Consider the following 22,441-nt stretch of genomic DNA (forward strand, 5'->3'; position numbering starts at 1 on the left):
TCCTCGTTTCCTTTCGCCTAAGCTGAACAAGGTTATATATAAGCTGGCTGTACGAATCTCGCAAAGCAATTAAGCAAATCAGTTGTACATCAAATATAGGACTCCTTATTTTCGAAAGAACAAAAGCCCAGTGAAATGGTGAAAACAGACTTTATTCATTCACTAGAGGAGCGACTCTCTTGCAACAGAGTAATGTATTGATTACTGAATGCACTTGATCTTGAAATATCATATACTCCTTGACTGCACCATGAAATGCATTTTCATACTTCCAATGAAACACATACCAACCACATATAACACTAGGACTTCCATCGCTCACCTTGACTGATTTAAGTAGGAGAGATATTAATCTAACCAGCGGAGATGTCCGGGTGTCGCACACCATTCAAAGAAATATCCAACACCACCAACACAGGTATTGCAAAACAACTTATGTCTACTTCAAGTGCATATGTATCGTTTGATACTTCACGACTAAATACATGTTGTGCCTTTATAGGTACTGCTAACAATATCAATGTTGGTGGACCAATCACAACCATTTCACAGGCGGCCCTCACAGATCCTAAAGAACTTAAAAGGCAACGGGAGCGGGAACGGTATGCGTAGAAAAAAGATGAAATACTAAAGAAGCAACGTGAAGCATACCATCGAAAGAAAGCTGAAGCCGCCCTTATAAATGCCCAACAACATCAAAGTGCTACAACAAATACCTCTATCCATTTGCCAGGTACTTCAAAAAGTAATCAACGATCATTATTGGTATACAAGATGTACTTATTAGTTAAAGCAACTAAATACATGTTGTATTTTCTTAGTTGACCCTAACATTATCAACAAAGAAAATGTGGCTCCTACAAATTCGCAATAAGTTTGTACCTCGTATAAGGGCCAAGAAAACATTATCGACAGTGCGAAGACAACAAATACCAACTTTGTTCAATTGCCAGGTACCGTGAATATTTATATGCTCATGTTATAAATTTCAACATACTATTTGGTTCATTGTTGACTGCATGAATATTAGAAGAGGGACACGTTGTAGGTGACTACACACGTACATCTGGACTAGCAGGTGGACACGAAAGCATCATTGGCATCACTACGACTCCAAACTGCCATATTTCAGGTACATACATTGACCTATTTTTGCATGCTACTATATTAAAATTGTTGTCATTCATTTGATGGTAATTTGTAGTGTGTAAGTATCCCACAATTGTGATGCACACAGATGCACATTATTACATTCCTGATGTTGCCACCTGTTCCTATTCCTCGCATTGCAGAGCAACATAGTACCATGTCAGAAGAGCAAATACCACTACAATGTACCCCTGATTCTATCCAGACCATGACCATTGATGATTGTGGCACCCATACTCCACCTGCTAATAATTCACAGATGGGAGAGTTAATAAACAAGCAAGTTGAAGCTAAACGAGTGAGGGATTGTGCGCGATACGCAAATATGACACCTGAACATCGGCAAGCAAGACTCGATCGTCAAAAGCTGTCCTATGCAGTGCGACGCAACACCCTTAGTGAGAAGCAGATTGAAGCAAGTCACGAACGTCGAAGGGTGCATAATATGACACCCAAAGACAAGCAGGCAAAGAGAGATCGCGATAAAGCATGGAAAGAGTTGAGTTGCAACACTCTAAGCCAGGATTCCATCGCCATGCAAAACCCAGTGTATGTCCCTGAGGTTGTGCCACTCGCTGTGGATGCATCCGGTCCACATGGATCCACAGTCACATGTGATTGGTCGATTCCTGCGGTCAAAGGTACCCCTATTTACATCCAGTTAGCATGTGAGCAGATGCCGGACATGGAGATCCCCGATATGGCTGCCAGTCAAATATCATGTAGACAACGTGTAATACATGGAGAAAGGCAAGCATTGCTAGCCCGTCGTAACAAGCACTTTGCAACATGGCGTGACAAGAAACAGTCTGCCTTGATAGAAGAAAGTCCAGCTGAGAGTGCGGAAGACGTCAAAGATTTAGAACCTACAACACAATCAGTCGTCATTAACAATGGTAATGTTCTTACATGTGTTGTTCTTTCCTTGCAATCCAATACAATATAGGTACTGATGTACGGTACTTGTTTTGTATTGACAGAAAATACCCCTCCGGCCCCTCAAACTGACAACGTTGCCACGCCTCCAACACAGCCACCAGTTAACGATGACGGTAATTTCCTTGATTGTATTAATTTTATATTTCAAATGAAATCAGGACCCTCATAAAAATTTATATTACCGTAACAGGTGATGATGATGGCGTCATATTCGAGGAGGACTTCGAACATGAGGAGGGCTACATGTTCGGTGGTCAAGGTACTTTTGACATTTTTTTCGCCTTCTGTCCATATCTTGTATAGCTTTATGTAACTACTTGATGCTAAAAATATCTTCAGACCGAGACACCAACGTGGATATCGAATTCGATCAAGCTGACAACGCCTCTGCTTCTATCTCTAGCGTACTCAATCCGTACGACCACGTGTATAGCAATATACCTCCAGCCACGCACATGCTGAAGCCTGGTGAAGACTGTCAATATTGCAATGCGAAGAAGTTCGAGCATGAGACAAAGGGTTTTTGCTGCCGTAATGGGAATATTAAACTATCCACCCCAGATACGCCATCTGAGCTCATGAGACTCTGGTCGAGTTCAGACACTGATGCTAGGCACTTCCGTGACAACATTAGGTTTTTCAACGGTCATTTCTCATTCACCTCGCTCTACTGTCACCTTGACAGTGAGACCACTGACATGAGAAAACATGGTATTTACACGTTTTGCACGGCCAAATGTACCACAACATACGGTCATTCGGTACAGATGGCTCAGAACTAAAGCACCTGGAGCTTTACTTCTACGATGATGATTCCAATCTAGAGCTTCGGTTTCGTCGCTGTTGCAAAGAGCTGTACCAGCAAGATAATGATGTCATTAGAAAGTTGGTTGATATACTACGTGCAACCCGTACTCTGAAAAACTCCAGAGTATGGGACAGGTTGAGGACCTTGATGACTATTGTCTGACACTGAACCTTGACCATAGGTTGGACCAGAGAACATATAACGTGCCAACCACTTCAGAGGTTGCCGTTGTTTGGGTTGAGGGGAGCGACCGCCGAAGGCAGTTTGAGAATAGTGTTATCCTGCAAGGGAAGAACAGAGAAGTATATGGCATCCGGTCGTATCATGGATGCTATGATGCACTGTCATACCCTCTCTTCTTCCCTAGAGGCGAACTCGGCTGGCATACCGACATCCCAAAGGTTGGTGTGTCCATCGATCAGGTGAACGCAGCTCGTGCGGCTCGTAAGGCTCGTGGTAATAATGATGAGGATCCAAGTTAGTGTTCTCAAAAGATGGCATTTGCACTACCAATTCTTGGCACTGTACTCTCTTATGTACAACACTAGCCTCTAACACCATATGCTATGTGCAGATTCTGGTGGTATGCTATGCATGTCCGTGCGAGATTACTACTGCTACAAATTCCAAATTCGGCCAGAGATATTCAACCCAATGTTGTTTGGTAAGCGTCTTTTTCAGCAATTCGTGGTCGACACATACATCAAGATTGAGAGCTCGCGACTGGACTACATATGGGCTCATCAAAAGGAGTTAAGGGCGAACCTGTACCAAGGCTTGGTGGACAGCTTGCATGCCAATGAGGGAAGAGTAGACGCTATTGGAAAATGGACTGTATTGGCTACATCATTTATTGGAGGACCTCGAGACAAGAGGCGTCGGTACATGGATGCTATGGCTTTAGTGCGGAAGTACGGGAAGCCGGATGTCTTCCTCACAATGACATGCAATCCAAACTGGGATGAGATCACGCGCGAACTCTACCCTAGCCAGATACCCCCAGGATCGTCCTGATCTCATTGTGCGTGTTTTCAGGGCGAAGCTAGAGGAACTAAAAAAGCAGTTGCTTCAAAAGGACATTCTTGGCAAGGTGAGGGCCTATGTCTATGTGGTGGAGTTCCAGAAGAGGGGCCTACCACATGCCCACCTCCTGCTCATCATGCAGGGGCAGTACAAGCTCACGCGTCCCGAGCAGTATGATTGTCTCATCTCAGCCGAGCTCCCGAACAAGCATAAGTATCCTGAGCTCTATAAGATGGTCGTCAAGCATATGATGCATGGCCCTTGCGGTGTGCTAAACCGCGAATGCCCGTGCACAAAGGACCGTTCATTATGCAAGAATCATTATCCGCGTCCTTTCAACGCTACTACCTTACAGGGCAAGGACTCCTACTCGGTGTATAGGAGACGTGAAGATGGCCGCTGTGCAATGGTTCGAAAACACCTGCTAGACAACAGGTGGGTCGTCCCTTATAACCCTTACCTTCTTCAGCTGTTCATCTGTCACATCAATGTTGAGGCGTGCTCGAGCATAAAGGCCGTTAAATACCTATTCAAGTACATATACAAGGGCCATGACCAGGCCTCTGTGACTGTGAGCGAGGCTGACAAGGCAGACAGCAACGAGGACATAGATGAGATCAGGCAGTATAGAGACGCGAGGAGGGTGACCCCTCCGGAAGCCTTGTGGAGGATATACGGCTTTGAATTGAGCAAGAACTTTCCACCTGTGATGCAGCTGGAACTTCATCTCCCAAACATGCACATGGTTTCGTTTCAAGAGGGCCAAGATATCCGACAAGTGGTAAACTATGAAGGTGCTGATAAGTCAATGCTGTCAGAGTACTTCGAGACGAATAGATTACATGAGCATGGTCGAGGTATCTTGTACCGGGATTTCCCCGAGTGGTATACTTGGCAAAAAGGCAAGAAAAAGAAATTCTAGCAAAGAAGGGTACGAGAAACAGGTGGACAGGTTGGTAGAATCGTATCAGCTCATCCGGCGGAGGGGGAACGCTACTATCTCCGGGTTCTCCTAAACCACATGTCTGGTGCTACATCCTACGATGAACTAAGGATGGTTGACGGCGTGATCCTACCGACCTTTCGTGAAGCTGTAGAGAGAAAGGGCCTGATCGAAGCAGACAACACACTGGACGAGTGCCTTACAGAAGCCGAGTTATTCCAGATGCCACCATCGCTCCGAAGGCCCTTTGCAATAATATTGGTATTCTGTGAGCCCAGTGACGTGTGAGGACTCTGGCACAAGCACCTGGAGGCAATGTCGGAGGACTATCGTCGTAATAATCTATGCATAGTCGCTGTAGAACAAATAGTTTTGGTAGATATCAGGAATATGCTACAGTCAATGGGGAAGGACATAAGGTCATTCCCTCTTCCCGAGATCGATGAGGCACATGATACGGCCAGCGGTGTGCCTAGGGAGATCTTCGAGGAGTCCACCATCGAGCTCAATGTTGAGGACGCAACTCTGTTGGACTCCCTCAACACTGAGCAAAGGGCTGCCTACGATGAGATTCTATCTGCTGTCGATAGCGACGAGGGTATAGTGTTCTTTGTGGATGGACCTGGAGGCACCGAGAAGACTTTTTTGTACAAGGCATTGCTCGCAATGATACGCGGGTAGAATAAGATTGCTGTGGCAACAGCTACGTCCAGTGTTGCAGCTTCCATATTGCCTGGAGGAAGAACTGCGCACTCGCACTTCAAGATACTGCTGAGTATTGATGATGGTGCATTTTGTAGCTTCACGAAACAGAGTGAGATTGCCAAGCTTCTACAGACTGCATCACTCATTATTTGGGATGAAGCCTCCATGACTAAGAGACAGGCAGTGGAGGCGCTGGACAACAACATGCGTGACATAATGAGCCGACCAGAACTGTCGTTCGGTGGAAAGACGGTTGTGTTTGGTGGAGATTTCAGGCAGGTCCTTCCTGTTGTCCGAAAGGGGTCAAGGGCTCAGATAATTGATGCGTTGTTACATAGGTCATACCTATGGGATTGCATGCGTCACCTAAAGCTTGTACGTAACATGAGGGCACAGAGCAACCCGTAGTTTGCGAAATACCTACTGCGCATCGGTGGTGGCACTGAGGAGGCCAATAGTGATGGCGATGTGCGTCTTCCTGATGAGATATGCGTGCCGTATAAGGGGAGGACACTAACCTTGATAAACTAATAGACTACGTTTTCCCAAGGCTGAATAATAATATGTCAGATCCTAACTACATCACCTCGAGAGCCATCTTATCCACACAGAATGATCGTGTGGATAGGATTAACATGAAGATGATCAGTCGCTTTCCGAGGGGATGAGATGGTGTACCATAGCTTTGATCGTGCAGAAGATGATCCCCATAACTACTATCCCCCTGAGTTCCTTAACTCGCTGACTCCTAACGGGTTGCCCGCACACGTGTTGAAGCTCAAGATTAACTGCCCTGTCATATTGCTTAGGAACATTGACCCTGCGAACGGGCTTTGCAACGGTACGAGGCTGGTAGTCCGGGGGTTCCAGAGAAATGCCATCGATGCAGAGATTATGCTAGGGCAACATGCTGGAAAGAGGATTTTTCTGCCTCGAATTCCCCTGTGCCCCTCTGATGATGAGATGTTCCCTTTTCAGTTCAAGAGGAAGCAGTTTCCTGTTAGGCTCAGCTTCGCCATGACGGTCAATAAGGCACAAGGGCAAACTATCCCCATCGTCGGTATTTACCTGCCCGAGCCAGTATTCTCTCATGGTTAGTTGTACGTCGCGCTGTCAAGAGCCACCGCCAGAGCGAATGTCAGAGTCCTTGCCTACCCGTCTGATAACAAGAAAAGGAAGTGCTCAAAGCATAGTGGTACGTACACGAGGAACATCATCTACATAGAGGTTCTTACGTCATAGGTGAGGTATTTGTGGCATATTTGTCATTTATAGTCTACATAATCATCATTTGCTTTTTTTAATTCTATCCATCTAATTTTAGTTATTTTCATTTGTGCAGGTCAACTCCCTTGCAGGTTTAGCACACATGATGGGGTTTGTTTAGCCATCAGAAGATTGTTATACAAATGTTTTTTTTAATATCTTGCTTTGATGCTGGTAGTATGCAAGAGAATAATTTTGCTCGATCCAATACTGGTAGCTAAATTCATTGCTTGCTGGAATGCTTGATATTTAGTGTTCACTGTTTAGGTATTACAATAAGATCTTCGATGGCTACGCGTGCAATTAGATCAATCTCGATCAGGTTCAGAAGAAAATAAACCAAATAGGGTTCCTAAACAGGAGGATATGATGAAACCTGATTTGCTAGCGCAACAGAAAGATGACGAATGTTGTGGTTCTGATGACAAATCAAGTGAGTTTTACATTGGCTATAACATCCGCATCAGTAATGACGACGCAAACACGATCTATATCCACACCATCATATGTGACGCTGAGCCAGAGGATAACAACCCAAAATAGTTTTACCGCTAATCTAGTTTCAGAAATAGTTTCCGAAAAGGATCAAAATCGAAAAAAAAAAAATACGGCAGCCACTCGCCCCTTTCCATCTCTCTCTTACCCACGCGAGCGGGGCCCAGGAGAGCCTAATTCCCCACCGTCGCTATCGCTCGCCGTTACCGTTTCGGTTCGGTTTCGTTTTCGTTAGGGCGGAGAAAGTGGTACGGAGGCGGGGGGGGGGGGGGGCATGGCCGACGCGACGGGGACGCCGGGGCTGCCGGTGGCGGCGGGGAGGGAGAAGGACAAGGAGGGCCGCCACCGCTGGGCAGCCAGGTGCGGCTTCGCCGTACTCGGCATCATGAGCACCCTCCTCGTCTACAGCGTCCTCCAGGTCCCTCTCTCCCCGACCCATTTCTCCACTCCGACTACTATTGCTGCCAAATTTTTCCCCACCGAGAGATTCTTCCCTCCGGCGAGATTCACGGCAGGAAGAGAGCTAATTTTGCGCTCGCGTCTGGAGGCCGGGCGCTGCGTCGGTCGGATTTCGCTTGCTCCCCTTCCCTTGTTTGCTTCCGTCGCTGCTTGATGCACCAAATGAATACGGAACTCCCAGGGGATCCATATGCATTCTTGTTTCGGTCACTGGGCCCTGGCTTGCCATGGTAATAGACTGTCCACATGGTTTAGTTGATTGGCTGCAATTTCAGATGGCTTCATCACAGTTTTGATTCACAAAGACACCAACTCATTCAGAGCTAAAACCGCCTAGATATCCTCTACTTCCAGTTACTTTTCATGACAAAAACATGGTATGACTCCTTTCATTATTTGCTTTAAATCATTTTAAGATATTCACCTGATCAGATATCTTCCTTTTTATTTCTTTTCAGCTTAGAAAGGCTCCAACTATGGTTCAGCCTTCAAGTAAGCTTCCAGATGAGAAGAACACAATACTAGAACAGATAAAGAATAAGGTAAGCGTTGAAGGTTGCATCTAAGCCAACCACTGCCATTATAGTGATTTTTTTGAAAGGAGATACAGTCAGATCATGCTAAAAGTGCCTCAAACCAATTTTACAGTCTTTCAACTTGAAGCCTGTTCTTACAAAGAGACCAAATGTGATGGGTGGTCCCAGAACGAATTTACAAGTGGTGGCCATTCTAGAGCGTGCCCATGCGATTCGCCAGGTTATAAGGCATTCTGCATCTTGCTACAATTTCAGTTGGTCATAGCTGTATCATCCACGATCGCAAGATGATTCTTCTTTTGTGAAACAGGCTGTTGCTGATGAAGATGACGAGGATAGCTGGAGTGAGTAGCTGATTCCTCAAAGCAATCTGGCGCCCGATGTTCCACAAGTAATCTGCCAATCCAGGTCTTGTGATCCTGTTCTTGCATGGAGCAAATGATCGATCGAATGGAGCCAGCGTTCTACAGGATTACATGCCAAAACAGTTGGTCCAGACCATGGCAAGATAGGGGCAGCGCTGTAAACAGTGTGCCTACTTAATGATTGCTATGTTTTGGAGCGCGTCATATGTTTATTATCTTTTGATGCAACTCCTGAGTGTCTGGTGCTTGGTGAGGATTGTATATGCCTCACAGGACTCGTGTGAATTTTGTAACTTGCTGAATGTACAGAAAGAAGCATAAGTGTCAAGATTTTCTGGGCAAATCTGGAGCAACTCAAGCAAGCAACTTGAGACTGTACAGATAAATAATCTTCATGCAGTGTGTTACTTAAACTAAATTTGATTTTTTTTCTGTGGGTAAATATTGCAGAACTAAAGGCATTTTGCAAAACCATTTAGAAACTACTATAGGTTTTAGTGTAGTACCACACTGTTATTTTTCTTTTTTTTTAATATAAAGCCCACGTGTCAGGATCACACTGGCATGATAGATCATGGGTCAGCTGCAGATGGACTTCACAAGGATCAACATTTTCCACGTAGGTCCTGTTATGTTCAGTCCAGCAGTGAGCTTGCATTCTTCAGCCTATTTTCTTGTCCTCTTGTGACCTCTCCTCCCTCTGGTGGTGGCTGCGGATTTCTTAGAAGAGCTATGAAGAATGAAGATGGTCGCTGCCTGTCTCTGATGGCTCATCGTTGACGCTTGCCTCTTTGTCGCCTCCTCCCTCGAAGAGCTCTGTTCTGTCCGTTCAGTTCTCCTCTTCCTCCTTTGGAGGCTTGTCAGCAGATTCGAATTCAGCAGCTTTGTCTCTAAGCTGTCTGAGCTTAGCCTTCTTTGAGTTTAAGACAGCCACAAACTAGATAAACACAAAATAGAGAGTCATGCACAAATACATTAAGCTAAAACTATGGCTTTTTAGAGTTGTAATCAGTTAGAACAGAATGAGAAAAACATTGCAAAAACCAAAAAAAAAGACATCAGAATGTGCTTATTCTGTTGAGATCCTTCCCCATATGTAACCTATTTTAGATCTTCAGTTTTAAAATACACAATTGTCTATTACTCTATTAGTATACTGAAGTCCTGTGTTGTTTAAATTACTTAAGCAATCCAGCGTCAGCCCCCTGTTTCCCTGTGTGTTCCATCTATGAAAAACGCTTGTTTACTTTGTATTGAGCAATACTGAGAACATGCTTTTAAAATCTTGTGGTCCCTTATTTTCAGGTTTTGATGTATGGGGCGTCATTGCTTGAAATGCCAGAGGCAGAACTTGTGGAGGTGAGTTACAAGAATGCTACTAAGCTGTTTTCTTATCCTGGATCCAAAGTTCACCTTGAAGCTGAAGCTGTCTGATGGGTTTCGTCACTGCCTTACTCACTGGTCAGCCAACGTGAACACTGTTCTTCTGATTCATGGTATTTTGTTCTTCTGAGTGTTGTCTCTGTATCGAGTTGTAGTGACTCTCGGAAACAATAGAGAAATGGTTATACTTCTCTACTAATATAGAGAAATTAATGCATATGTAATTTGCAGTGAAAATAAAAAAAGTATTCAAGACATTCCAGGAAAGAATATGCCATATGGCACCGCTGTTGCCAATATTGAGATATTCTAATCTTTCTATTCTATATTTAGTCATATTTTCATCACCAAGTTTAGATTTCTCCTACACAAATCCTGTGAAGCTCTAGGCTGCTTTTGATTCCTTGTTTGCATTGGAGTATATTAGCATGATTGTATTTCTCTGTTATATTATTTGCAAATTAGATTGATTGTATTTGTATTTCAGTGTTTGGAGGCCCCAGATTGATACGTTCACATTGTCTATTTATTCTCTTTATTTAGTTTTAGTTCACACTTACTCAGAGCTTGTGAATTACACCTATGTGTATTCCTGTATTCATTACTAAAACTACTCTAAAAATGCGCAGCACCAGTTACTCATAAATTTGACGAGTTACAAAAGAAACATTGACCAAGAAATTGGAATTCCAACTAGCATCTGCGCCCCAGAAGCCTATTTTCAGTTCCTTTAGACAAAAAGTGGTTCAGTGGTTTGGCAGTTGGGGGCAATTCAAGCAAATCAAGTTCATGTTCATCTGCACCTCAACAACCAATTCACCCTGTGGTTCTCTTTAAATTCAACATTGCCATAGCTTAGCTAGACTTTCCATAATCCCATGTAGTCTGAAATGAAAGATGTAAAGCAAAGGGTAAAGGGACATACACTCAAGCGTATTTTTGCAACCATAAGAAAACCCAGGATCTCAGATTTAGTCTACTGTGTATTAGGTGAAGGCTGCAGCTTCCAACGCCATTCCAACTTGGTACCTTGTCTTTCAAATGTCCATGGCAACTAAATGGAAGGAGAAAGACCAAACGATTCAGGTAAAAAAGTAAAGTGAAAAAATTTGAGAAGCAAAAAATAAGCAAGGACATGGACTTTCCATAAGCTGGAAGGAAAGTTTGAATAGTAGATACATAAGCTGGACCATATGAACCTCTTTAGACACAAGTGCATTACATCTTCATATTTCAAGATGGTGAGACCTCAACGAAAGTTAACAATCTTACTTGTTCATACTGTGTTGATTAAGTTGGAAATAATAGTAACTCCGACTACATTACTAAGGTCTGGCTCCAAACAATCAAGACAACTAAAAGTGAAGGAAGTAAATCAGTCCTAGAGGTAGTGGTGAGCATATACTATGAAGAAAAGTTTTTTCTCCCTTCCATGAACAAGTCCTGTTCTATATGCTAAGTTCTGAAGGTTATTCAATCACTTAATCTAAAGTTGTTATTTGCAATTTGCTGAATGGCTACAACCAACACATTCGATGTCATGTCCCTTAATCTAAAGTTAATGTTTAATAATTCTGTAGGGTTCACAAGCATAACAATTCTAGAGGCTTCTAATGTTTCTACACCGTGCTATAAGATTGGTAAATCTCTATGTCCTCTCTCCAGCAGCCCCTCCCCTCTCCCAGCAACCCCCTTCCCTGCCTAGCACTAAATGTGTAGCAAATTACAAACAGCAGTGCATTAGCATTGGCTAGCCTCACAATACATTAAAAGTCAAGTTGCTATTCAACCTTCATTGTAGTGAAGCAATTCTTAACTAGGTAAACAAAGGAACTACTCCAGAGTCCAGATGCGTTGTGGCAGCAATATGCATAATCAGTAATCACACCACCTAGCTGCCCACAAACAAGCTTTACATCAACAGAAAATTGTCTTCCATGTGAGACAACAATTTTTTTTGAGATAAATGTGAGACAATTCGACACAGAAGCCATGAACCATCCTGACAAGCAATGCCAACACTACAAATCAAATTACCAAGCCATCGATTGAACAGGAGGAAAAACCTCTGACTCCTAACAACTTGATGAATCTACAAGCGTAGCACGCGAATTAGGCGGAAAATCCAGCGGGCGGCTGGTGTACCCTTACCCCGGTGTAGGCGTCGATGGCGGCGTTGATGCGTTCCTCCTTGAAGAAAGTGTTGCCCTCTTGCTTTAGCAGGTTCGCCTGCTGCTTCGACGCCGCCAGGGACATCTCCCTCGCCTCGAGCTCGCTACGAGGAGGAAGGGGGAGGCGCGATTTGATTCAAAAAATCCCAACTAACCGAATCCGATCCTAACCGCTGGCCCTAACTCCCCTCTCTATTTAAAGCCACCTCCCCCAACCCGTCCGCCGAGTGCTCTTTTCCGCCGCCTCCTTGCCCTAGCTAACCACTCCGCCGCCGCCATCGGAGCACCGAGCTCGAGCTTGGGGAAGCCGTCGAATAGCGCCGCTCCGCCCGATCTAAGCTCGCCCTCGGCACAAAGAGCTTTTCTGCACGCTTCCCCGCTCATCGGTTTTTCTTCTCCACCGCCAGACCACCACCTCCGCCGAGATTTCTTCCTATCGCCCTCCTTCTTTGTCAGGTGGCTGTTCGTTGAAGGCTATTTGATAGAAAATATTCGCTATACATAGTTGGTTGTAGGTTGTATGTTTTTTATTCTTATTTGTTATGTAGACAACCATTAATTCATCAAGATGAGATCATTTTTAGCTTCAGGTTTTTTTTAAGTAGGATATTATTTAGACATGTTCTCGCTATTGCATTAGTGGAAATTCAAAAGGGAGTACAACCTTTAGCCATCTCTCCGCACATGAGTGCAAACGCTATTGCCTATGGCACCTTTTCATGCATTTCATCTTATGCCTTTTCATGCTTTTCATCGTCGCGAGTTTGTACAGGAAACAAGAGCTGGAACTAGAGTTATGTCGCTGCATAACAAACCCAAGAAGGCTCTATCGAATGGAATTGTCCCGCATGGTACTTATTTCCACTATATTTTGTGTCATTTTTCAGTTGCTACATTAGTCCCTTATGCATCTGATTTTTTCCAGATTATATTTGCACAAAAAATGATCTTGATATTATTCTACCAATTAAAAACATGCCTTCTTTACCTGGAAAAGAAGTACTTGTGCTCATCGATGATGCTCTCGTAGACAGGAGGCATTTGGAATGCCTTTTCCAACCGAGTGCATTTTTGAATGATGAGGTAATAAGTACATATGTTAAAAGCAAATATGCACAAATATTTACTTCTGTTATCTAATCGTTGTTGTTAACTTGCAAGTACAGGTCATAAATGCATGCATTTGCTTATTAAGGGCTCAAGAGCATCTACAACATAAGTCCGGTAGTACAGTCTACCTTAAGACTACTTATGTCTCAACCCTTCTGAAGCGGGATGGTGATAATAACATTAGAACGGATGATCTATATGCTGCACATGACACCATTGAAAATAGCACCATCGAACGAAGGGTGGAAAGATACTTGGACCATGACATGGTAAAAATTAACTTCTAATTTATGATTTTTCTTGTTAACATATATAAGTGCCTAATACTACATGTGCAAAAAATATTTAGGTATTTATTCCAATAAACATCAAGGGAATCCACTGGTATCTTGCTGTGATTGACGCCAGAAAAAGTGAGATACATGTGCTCGATTCGATGGGTCCCGTATATGATCGCGAAGACCTCAGTACCACTGTGAGTATTTGTTACTAAAGTACTTCTTCTTTGCTACTCCCTCCGTCCCAGTTTAGAACGTTTAACTATTTTATACAAAGTTTATATAATAATAGCGTTTTTCAAAGGTGATGTGAATAAGCAAATGTAGAAAGCTAATGTTGAGTCTAAATTTAGAGGGTGCGTAAATTTAGAGGGAGTAGCAAAGAAGAAGTAAAATGCTGGTTCTTTAGAGGGTGCGTAACTTTACATTGCATATTCTTTAGAGCGTAACTTTAGAGCTGGTTCTTTAGAGCGTAACTTCTAAAGGGTGGTTCTTTAGATGCTGGTTCTTTAGAGCGTAACTTTAGAGGGTGCGTAACTTTAGAGGTGTCCTACGTAATAGGAGGTGTCATTTGGTGCTTTATAATTGGAGGTGTCCTTTGGAGGTGTCGGAAGGGAGTAATATATATAAATAGCTTTGGCGTGTAACCTTCGGTGCTAATATTTTTTAATTTATTATATATAAATAGCTAAACGGATTGCAGAGGCAAATAGACATTGTATCGCAGCTCAAGGAGCTTAAAAACCACAAGTGGCAGAACCTTCGGGTTGCTTCATGGCCGGTTAGACAGATACAATTCGAAAAGATAATGTAGACGGACAGGTACATCTCAAAAATCTGTTTACCTACAATTTCCTTTCACTGATTAAATGAATATGTGCATGACGTTCTTTTTTGATACTGTAGCTGTTCATGCGGTCTTTTCATGTTAAACTACATGGAATACTGGACAGGGGATGTGTTGTCCGACAATATAACTCAGGTATATCATACAGGGTCATGATAGTTTGTTATATGTTTAATCATATATTCTGTAAAAATTAATGTTATTGTTATTGTGCAGGATGATATGATACAATTCAGGACAAAATTAGCTGCTATTTTGTTATCATCAGAACTAAACAAGAGGAAAGGACATCCGTTAGTCGAAGAGAACGATGAAGAAAGTGGAAGTCCAGATGATGTTGTGATGCTAAAAAATCCCCCTAATCTATGCAAAAGGTCACAACAATCCGTTCAGTTTAAAGTCATAAATACAAATGAGTCTGCCGATGAAACTAGAGACCAGTCCTCATTGTGTGCCCTTTCCATGGTGGACATGCCGATAGGCAAAAAAGAACTGACAGACGTCGTATGCAATTATATCATGCCAGTTGATGATGCTGAGACATTAGAGTAAGCTTCTTATATTCTATTTATTAACAATCTAATGTACTTTATTTCAATGCTTATATTCTTAGTCGCAATTGATCATTTTACAGGACACAATGGGTGCAAAGTTTGAAGCCTTACCTAATTTGCTTAAGTGTCAAGCAACTCCAAGCATCATTAAAGATGGATCAACCCATGTCCAACGCTTGTTTCAACATGGGTGTTCGGATTCTCACATACACAGAATACAAGATGTTGAAAAGTTCCAAGAAAATGGTTTCAAAGCACTATATGGACCTGCAATTCTGCGTGAGTTTTTATATTCTCCTAGGAGGGCGCTGTGATCCAGCGGGTGGTCCATGAGGTGGGCAGCGGGACTAGCTACCCCGTCCTCACCAAGACCAACTACTCTAATTGGGCGCTCATGAAAGTGAAGCTCAAGGCCCGGGCGCTCTGGACCGCCATTGACAAGGGCAGGGTCGATCCCCAGGAGGACATGATGGCGCTCGATGCTCTCTGCAGCGTCGTGCCTCCGGAGATGGTGTCCGCAGTCGCCGACAAGGAAACAGTGAAGGAGGCTTGGGACACTATCGCAACAATGTGGGTGGGCGACGGTCGCGTGAGGAAGTCAACCGCCCAGCAACTATGGCGGCAATTCGACTTGGCGGCATTCAAGGACGGCGAGAGCATAGAGGACTACTCGCTCTGCCTGAGCGGCATGGTGTCCACCCTTGCGACGCTCGGCGAGACCCTGGAGGAACCCAAGGTTGTGGAGAAGATGCTCCGCAGCGTGCCGTCTCGATTTAAGTAGATCGTGCTTGCGATCCAGACGCTGCTCGATCCGGCCACGCTCACCCTCGCCGATGTGACTGGACGTCTGAAGGCCGTCGAGGAGGCGTTTGAGCCACCTCCACCGACGATGCAGCACGATGGCAAGCTGTTCCTAACGGAGGAGGAGTGGGACGCGCGGCGGAGGCAGCGCAAGGGCGAGAACCAGGCCAGCGGCGCACGAGCAAGAAGCTGGTGCATCGTGACAAAGGACACGGGTGCGGACGCGAGCGCTTGAACGAAGGGGGCAGGGCGTCGTTTTCCTCTGGACCGAAGGCCTCTGACCAATGCCGTAGCTGCGGCAAGCTTGGGTACTGGGCTCGGGACTACAAGTCTAAGGGAAAGAAAGAGCAGGCTCATGTGGCCCAGGAGGAGGCCTCTTTGCTGCTAGTGCAGGTGGATGTCTCTCGACTTCCCACATCACTGCCGCCGCCGCGTACGACTCCATTCCCTCCACTGCCGACCGCGCCTTCGTCCGCCCTGTTACAGCTCCCCCTGACGTCCACCCCGCCGTAGCTCGTGCTGATGTTCGTCCCAAGCGGAGCCTGCATGTAGCCACCCTCGTCGATAGCTGCTCTGGCTGGATCCAGCTCGTCATCAGGCTCGGTCGGAGGAGCACGATGGGGGGGGGGGGGGAGGGGTGCTCCGGAGGGGGTGACACCACGCGCGTCCCTGTGCTGCGCGGGTGCCATCGAAAGGGCGTCGGCCCTGGCTGGCACGTGCGCCGTTGGAGAGGTGTTGCCCAAAGTCTTCGCACATCTCGGGGCGGAGGACGAGAATCGCGATGCTGAGAAGTGGATCCTCAACACCGAGGCGACGAACCACATGACAGGTTTCCATGCCGCGTTCGTCGAGCTAGACACCCACGTCTGTGGCACAATTAGATTTAGCGATGACTCCATCGCGTGGATCGAGGGCTGCGGAACGGTGCTCTTCGCGTGCAAGAACGACGAGCATCGCTCTTTCACCGGTGTCTACTTCATTCCTCAGCTCATAGCCAACATCGTGAGTGTTGGGCAGCTCGACGAGGCGGGATACGACATCAACATCAACTCTGATGTGACGAGGATTGTCGAGCCAGGAGGACGGCTCCTGGCAAAGGTCGCGCGCACGGCGAATCGGTCGTATGTGCTCGATGTCAATATCGCACAGCTGATCTGCATGGCAGCACGCGGCGAGGAGAGCACCTGGCGGTGGCACGCCAGGCTCGGCCACATCAACATGCGGGCGCTCCGCAAGATGGCGTGTGGGAGGAGATGGTCCGCGGCTTGCCTATGATCGAGCAGGTGGACCAACTGTGCGAGGCGTGCCTTGCTGGCAAGCAGAAGCAGACACCGTTCCCAGACCAGTCGCATTGCCGTGTGGAGCGCGCGCTTGACCTGGTCCACGGGGATCTCTGCGAACCGGTGGTGCCGGCGACACCTAGCGGAAACATCTACTTCCTGCTACTCATCGACGATCGAAGTCGGTACATGTGGGTGAACGTGCTGTTGTCCAAGGATCGTGTAGCGGCGGCCATCAAGGATTTCCAGGCGCACGCGGAGGCAGAGTCTGGCTGCAAGCTAAGGGCACTCCGCACGGATCGTGGCGGGGAGTTCATTGCCAAGGAGTTCATGGAGTACTGCGTGACTGATGGTGTCCGGTGACAACTGATGGCGCCATACTCCCCGTAGCAGAACGGCGTTGTTGAGCGCCAGAACGGCATGGTGGTCGGGACCGCGAGCTTGCTCAAGGCGAAGGGGCTGCCGGGCTGGTTCTGGAGTGAGGCGGTGAATACCGTCGTGTACCTGCTGAACTGGGCACTGACGAAGAGCGTGGACGGCATGACGCTGTTCGAGGCGTGGTATGGGAAGAAGCTGGCCGTTCATCATCTACGGACGTTCGGCTGCCTCGTCTACGTCAAGAACACGACCCCTCATTTGAAGACGCTGGAAGGTAATCTTCGTCGGCTACGAGCGGGGCTCCAAGGCGTACCGAGTGTACGATCCAATCGCGAGGCGCGTCCACGTGACGCGGGATGTGATCTTTGATGAGGTTGGTTAGTGGGACTGGTCCGGTGACGAGGAGCATGGCGTCGAGGCAAGCAACAGCGACGACATCTTCTCCGTCGAGTACAGGGTCGTGCCAGAGCACGGCGAGCTTGTGGACACGCACTCAGCTTCCCCTTTTTCACCAGCGACCACTCCAACAATGCTCCCTACGTCGCCTCCAACCACACCCACGACGGCGGGCGTCACGACACCAGGCATCCAGTTCACCTCACCACCGACAGGGCTGGGCGACCAGCTGGACTCCGACCACGACGACGGGGCGCTGCTGCGGTTTCGGACGGTGACAACGTCATCGGCCCTGCGTCGCCGCCTGGGTATGCGGTGTGTGATCTGGGCGACGACCAGCTCTTCGTAGCCTGGAGGAGCCTGCGTCGCTGGCTCAGGCGGAGCGGGACCCGTGCTGGCGCTGGGCGATGGAGGAGGAGCTACAGGAGATCGAGGAGAACGGGACTTGGACACTCACTGAGCTCCCCGCTGGCCGGCGTGCCATTGGGCTCAAGTGGGTGTACAAGGTCAAGAAGGATGAGCACGGCACGGTGGTGAGGCACAAGGCGCGGCTCGTCGTCAAGGGGTACGTGTAGTGCCAAGGTGTCGACTACGACGAGGTATTCGCCCCAGTAGCGCGCATGGAAGCGGTGCGGCTACTGCTGGCACTGGTGGCGCATGAAGGGTGGGAAGTCCACCACATGGACGTCAAGATGGCGTTCTTGAACGGCGACCTCCAGGAGGAGGTGTTCGTGGAGCAAGCATCGGGGTTTGCTCAGCTCAGCCATGAGCACAAGGTATTCAAGCTACACAAAGCTCTGTATGGTTTACATCAAGCTCCTTGTGCCTGGAATAAAAAATTGGATGAAAAACTGGGTGTTCTGGGATTCAAGAGAAGTCCATCTGAACATGCAATCTACTGCCGAGGTACTGGTGTTGAGAGGCTTGTGGTGGGTGTCTATGTAGATGATTTGGTAATCACAGGAACCACCAGCAGCAGCATCATCAAGAAGTTCATGGTACAAATGGCAGAGATATTCAAGATGAGTGATCTTGGGTTACTCACTTACTATCTGGGCATTGAGGTGAAGCAAGATGCAGAGGGAACTACTCTGTCTCAAGGGAGCTATGCAAAGAAGATCCTTGAGAAAGCTGGCATGGTGGATTGCAATTCCTGTCAGGTGCCTATGCAGGCTAAGTTGAAGCTGAGCAAGGAGAGCAGCAGTCCATGTGTGGATGCTACTGAGTACAGAACCTTGGTTGGGAGCTTGAGATACTTAGTGAATACCCGATCTGATTTGGCCTTCTCGGTTGGGTATGTGAGCAGATTCATGGAAGAACCTCATGAGGAGCATCTTGCAGCTGTGAAGCACATTTTGAGATATATAACTGGGTCTCTTCTATCCAAGGAAGAAAGGTGTGAAGGCAGAATTACTGGGCTTCAGTGATAGTGATCTGGCTGGAGACTTGGACAGCAGGAAGAGCACTTCTGGAGTCATATTCTTTCTTGGAGACAGTCCAATTAGCTGGCAGTCCTCAATGCAGAAAGTGGTGGCATTGTCGAGTTGTGAAGCTGAATATATTGCTGCTGCTACTGCTGCCTGTCAGGCTGTTTGGTTAGCTCGGCTACTAGCTGAGATTTTAGATTCAGTTGTGAGCAAGCCGGTGCTAAGGGTGGACAACAAGTCCACCATTTCATTGATCAAGAATCCTGTGCATCATGACCGGAGCAAACATATTGATACTAGGTTTCACTTGATCTGGGAGTATGCACACAATGGGCAGATTGAAGTGAGGTTCATTAGAACTGATGAGCAACTTGGTGATGTTCTAACAAAGCCACTTTGCAAGATAAAGTTCCAGGAGCTCTGCACCAAGATCGGCCTTCGCCTCTGTAAGTAGCTCTGTGCACAAAACTTAGGAGGAGATTTGTTGAATAATTCTTATGCACCGTTAGATGCCTTAGCATGTTTAGCTGTTTTCTCGGTTTAGCAGTTAGGCGCATGGCTATTGTTGGGCTGTGCGCGAATGGTGCTCTGACATGCGCTGTGTTCGCATGGGAGCACGTTGTGTGCCACGTTCCAGGCGTTTGGGATGGCACTCGTCGATGACGGGCGTGGCGTGCATGTCGGGGATCATGGCCCCAAGTTAGTTTGTAATCCCTTTGCTTATATGCAATCAGTGTCAAGAGAAAAGTTTAGCGCAATACAAACGAGACCGTGTCTCTGTGATATTCCACTGCATTCGCGTGAGTTTGTGTGTGTGCGTTCTTGAGCTCGCCGGCAACGCGCTGCCATTGACACTCCGGCGATCTCTGACATAGTATTTCTGTTACAGAATATTGAAATTTACATCTGTTGCTAAAAAATGCACGCTGATTTAGAATATTGAAGTTTGCATCTGTCTCAAATAGCCATTGAAGTTTACATTTATTGCATCTGTTTACAGAATATTGGTAAACTGTTTCCATCTGTTTACAGAATATTGAAGTTTACATCTGTTGCTCAAAAATGCATGCTGTTATAGAATATTGAAGTTTGCATCTGTCTCAAACAGCCATTGCGACAATACGCTAAAAATTGGTGAGTAATTAAAATTTGGTTCTTCCTGTAACAACCTATTGTTTGCATTTAAAGTGATCTTGTTCATCTAGTCTGAGAAGGAAGGGAGAGCAGTATCTCAAATTGAGGCATGGGTCTATACACATCGTGGGAAAAATCCTCAAGATCCAACCTCACTGAACATAGAAGATGCTGCTGCATGCCTAGTACTGTTTCTGTTATCCTAATTTTCAATGGGGATTAATTATTTTACTCATTTTGTTGCATTGATTATCCATCTTTTTATCTTACAGGAGAAGTACAAAACAAAAGCTATTGAGCTAAATGGTCCAGATTTTGATTGGTTGCACTCTCCGGTGGATGCAAGAGCCATTTATCAGTGCTGTTTTGGTAGGCCACATGGGAAATGGGCTACATTCAATGGAATGGTTGATGATGGCGAGGTCCTAGCTGTGGCAAACAGTCACTGTGAATCTTCGAGAGTCTTCAACCATCAACATCGAGAAGAAGAGCATGAAAGAGAAGGTTGTCCGAAGATGCGCGCCTTGCAAAGGAAGATGGGGTGGATCTTCACTGCAAAGGAGTATGCTCAGACCCTTTTAGAGTGGGGAAGAGGGGTACAAAACCAATATAATAGCATGCAAAGTTTTATGCAGGTGTGAATTTAAGATGTCAATTTCAATATTTTTGTTCCATTTATGCACATGGATTTCTTTCTTAACTCCTGTCTTCTTGTTCCAGAATGTGGCTCAGCATACCGGGATGTCTGCAAGTGCAGTTCCATCTCCACTTTCCCTGCCCCCTCCTCCTACATGTGGAGTATCAGCACTCCAAATCCTTCTCCTCAAAATGTTAAGTATTTCAGCTTTGGGTTCCTGCCACCATGTATTTTCTTCCCTGTGCATTTGTTATGAAGAGTGCATTTTTTTCTTTTCTGCTATTGTGATTTTTGGCACTGGTTACATTGCCTTGGAAGGGCAACTGCTGTGACTTTCAGGCTTCAGCTATTGTTTGTAAGAATTGTTACATTCAGAGGTGTCAATGGTTTCATTTGACAAATCTTTTGAAGGAAACTTGCTGCTACTTTTTTGAAGGAAACTTGCTACTACTTTCTTGAAGGGAACATGTTGCCACTTAGTAATGTCCAAACTGATCTTTAATATCGAGTGTTGATTTTTATGGCTATTGTTGCTGTTGCTAGTGTCCCAGTTGGATGTTTTTTTTTATTCCTCAGATCTAAGGGACAAGTTGTAGTATCTGAACGAACGCCTGAACACAACGCACACTACACACTAACACACCAACACACCCCTAGAGCGCACGCTAGAACTAGAACCTATACCAACACACGTCTACCAGAGATTCACGAAGATTCCAGCTCCGCTAGCGACGGGCGCGTCACCTCCCCTTGTGGTCCATAGACGCCTGAGGATACCTGCAAATTTATTTTTGGGAATAAATCCCGGTGAGACACCCGAGTCCGATCTCAGGGATCGAACTCGGGCGGGGAGCGCTCCACCGGAGCTCGCTACCACTGGGCTACGAGCCCGTTCTCCAGTTGGATGTTTCTTGTGCAGGCCAGTAAGTAACAAAACTTGTTTCTTATGCAGACTCCTACTGTTAGCTCAGCCATTGGAGTAGAGAACCTGGATGATATTTTGCGTAGGGTTGCCCATGGGATGAGGCAGGAGGGAACTACTCTCCGGATTTGAATGATCAGCTTGGCCCGTTTTGAGAACTATGTTTGGAGTTGAAGCTTGCTACACAAGTAGTGGAAGGCTATTTCTTTTGTCGTTGGTAACTTGTGTGCCATATTTTTGTCGCTGCTAAGCTAAGAAGACATCAAAGGTTGTGCTACTAGATGCAAGCAATCACAAAGCGCAGCACCTATGGTATGTGCAATTTTTAATCTCTATATTTGCATACATCATGACTGGGTCTATGAGATTTCTAGTATTTGTATGCACACTGAATCAAGACTTGGGTCTGCGAGATTTCCAATTTTTTTATGCAAA

General features: G+C 46.0%; 5 protein-coding genes and 1 long non-coding RNA gene across 10 annotated transcripts; 5 read left to right on the plus strand and 1 right to left on the minus strand.

The window, feature by feature from the left end:
* The first annotated feature begins 1,834 nt into the window (after positions 1–1,834).
* Positions 1,835–4,841, plus strand: LOC133930125 (uncharacterized). Its single transcript, XM_062376820.1, has 8 exons — positions 1,835–2,045; positions 2,130–2,201; positions 2,279–2,347; positions 2,428–2,772; positions 2,856–2,973; positions 3,078–3,373; positions 3,471–3,807; positions 3,932–4,841. The coding sequence occupies exons 1-8, from the start codon at positions 1,835–1,837 to the stop codon at positions 4,839–4,841; spliced, it is 2,358 nt and encodes a 785-aa protein (XP_062232804.1).
* A 423-nt stretch (positions 4,842–5,264) lies between these two features.
* LOC133930126 (uncharacterized) lies at positions 5,265–6,665 on the plus strand. Its single transcript, XM_062376821.1, has 3 exons — positions 5,265–5,539; positions 5,663–5,905; positions 6,377–6,665. Exons 1-3 carry the CDS (start codon positions 5,265–5,267, stop codon positions 6,663–6,665), a joined length of 807 nt encoding a protein of 268 aa, XP_062232805.1.
* An 866-nt stretch (positions 6,666–7,531) lies between these two features.
* LOC133883707 (protein SCAR2-like) lies at positions 7,532–9,031 on the plus strand. The gene is made up of 4 exons (XM_062323125.1): positions 7,532–8,164; positions 8,246–8,329; positions 8,436–8,543; positions 8,634–9,031. Exons 1-4 carry the CDS (start codon positions 8,162–8,164, stop codon positions 8,673–8,675), a joined length of 237 nt encoding a protein of 78 aa, XP_062179109.1. The 5' UTR covers positions 7,532–8,161; the 3' UTR covers positions 8,676–9,031.
* A 44-nt stretch (positions 9,032–9,075) lies between these two features.
* On the minus strand, positions 9,076–12,361 carry LOC133883708 (uncharacterized). Its single transcript, XR_009902949.1, has 3 exons — positions 12,223–12,361; positions 10,997–11,125; positions 9,076–9,625 (listed from the first exon to the last, which is right to left on the minus strand). It is a non-coding gene; the product is annotated as an uncharacterized LOC133883708 (long non-coding RNA).
* Positions 10,045–16,426, plus strand: LOC133883706 (uncharacterized). Of its 5 annotated transcripts, none has more exons than XR_009902947.1 (9): positions 10,045–10,149; positions 13,015–13,093; positions 13,168–13,325; positions 13,409–13,621; positions 13,702–13,827; positions 14,319–14,452; positions 14,537–14,612; positions 14,694–15,025; positions 15,112–16,426. XR_009902947.1 is itself a non-coding variant. In XM_062323124.1 (4 exons), the coding sequence occupies exons 2-4, from the start codon at positions 14,556–14,558 to the stop codon at positions 15,362–15,364; spliced, it is 642 nt and encodes a 213-aa protein (XP_062179108.1). In that variant the 5' UTR covers positions 13,851–14,452; positions 14,537–14,555; the 3' UTR covers positions 15,365–16,426. The 5 variants fall into 5 exon arrangements, 1 of the variants encoding a protein (XP_062179108.1); XR_009902946.1 differs by having other exon boundaries at positions 10,072–10,184; XR_009902948.1 differs by lacking the exon at positions 10,045–10,149 and adding an exon at positions 11,104–11,157.
* Positions 16,427–19,404: 2,978 nt separating this feature from the next.
* On the plus strand, positions 19,405–21,968 carry LOC133930127 (uncharacterized). The gene is made up of 5 exons (XM_062376822.1): positions 19,405–19,759; positions 19,861–19,931; positions 20,519–20,632; positions 20,720–21,082; positions 21,168–21,968. Exons 1-5 carry the CDS (start codon positions 19,405–19,407, stop codon positions 21,414–21,416), a joined length of 1,152 nt encoding a protein of 383 aa, XP_062232806.1. The 3' UTR covers positions 21,417–21,968.
* The last annotated feature ends 473 nt before the right edge of the window (positions 21,969–22,441 follow it).

Source organism: Phragmites australis, chromosome 10 (assembly GCF_958298935.1).
Source record: "Phragmites australis chromosome 10, lpPhrAust1.1, whole genome shotgun sequence".
Taxonomy (NCBI): domain Eukaryota; kingdom Viridiplantae; phylum Streptophyta; class Magnoliopsida; order Poales; family Poaceae; genus Phragmites; species Phragmites australis.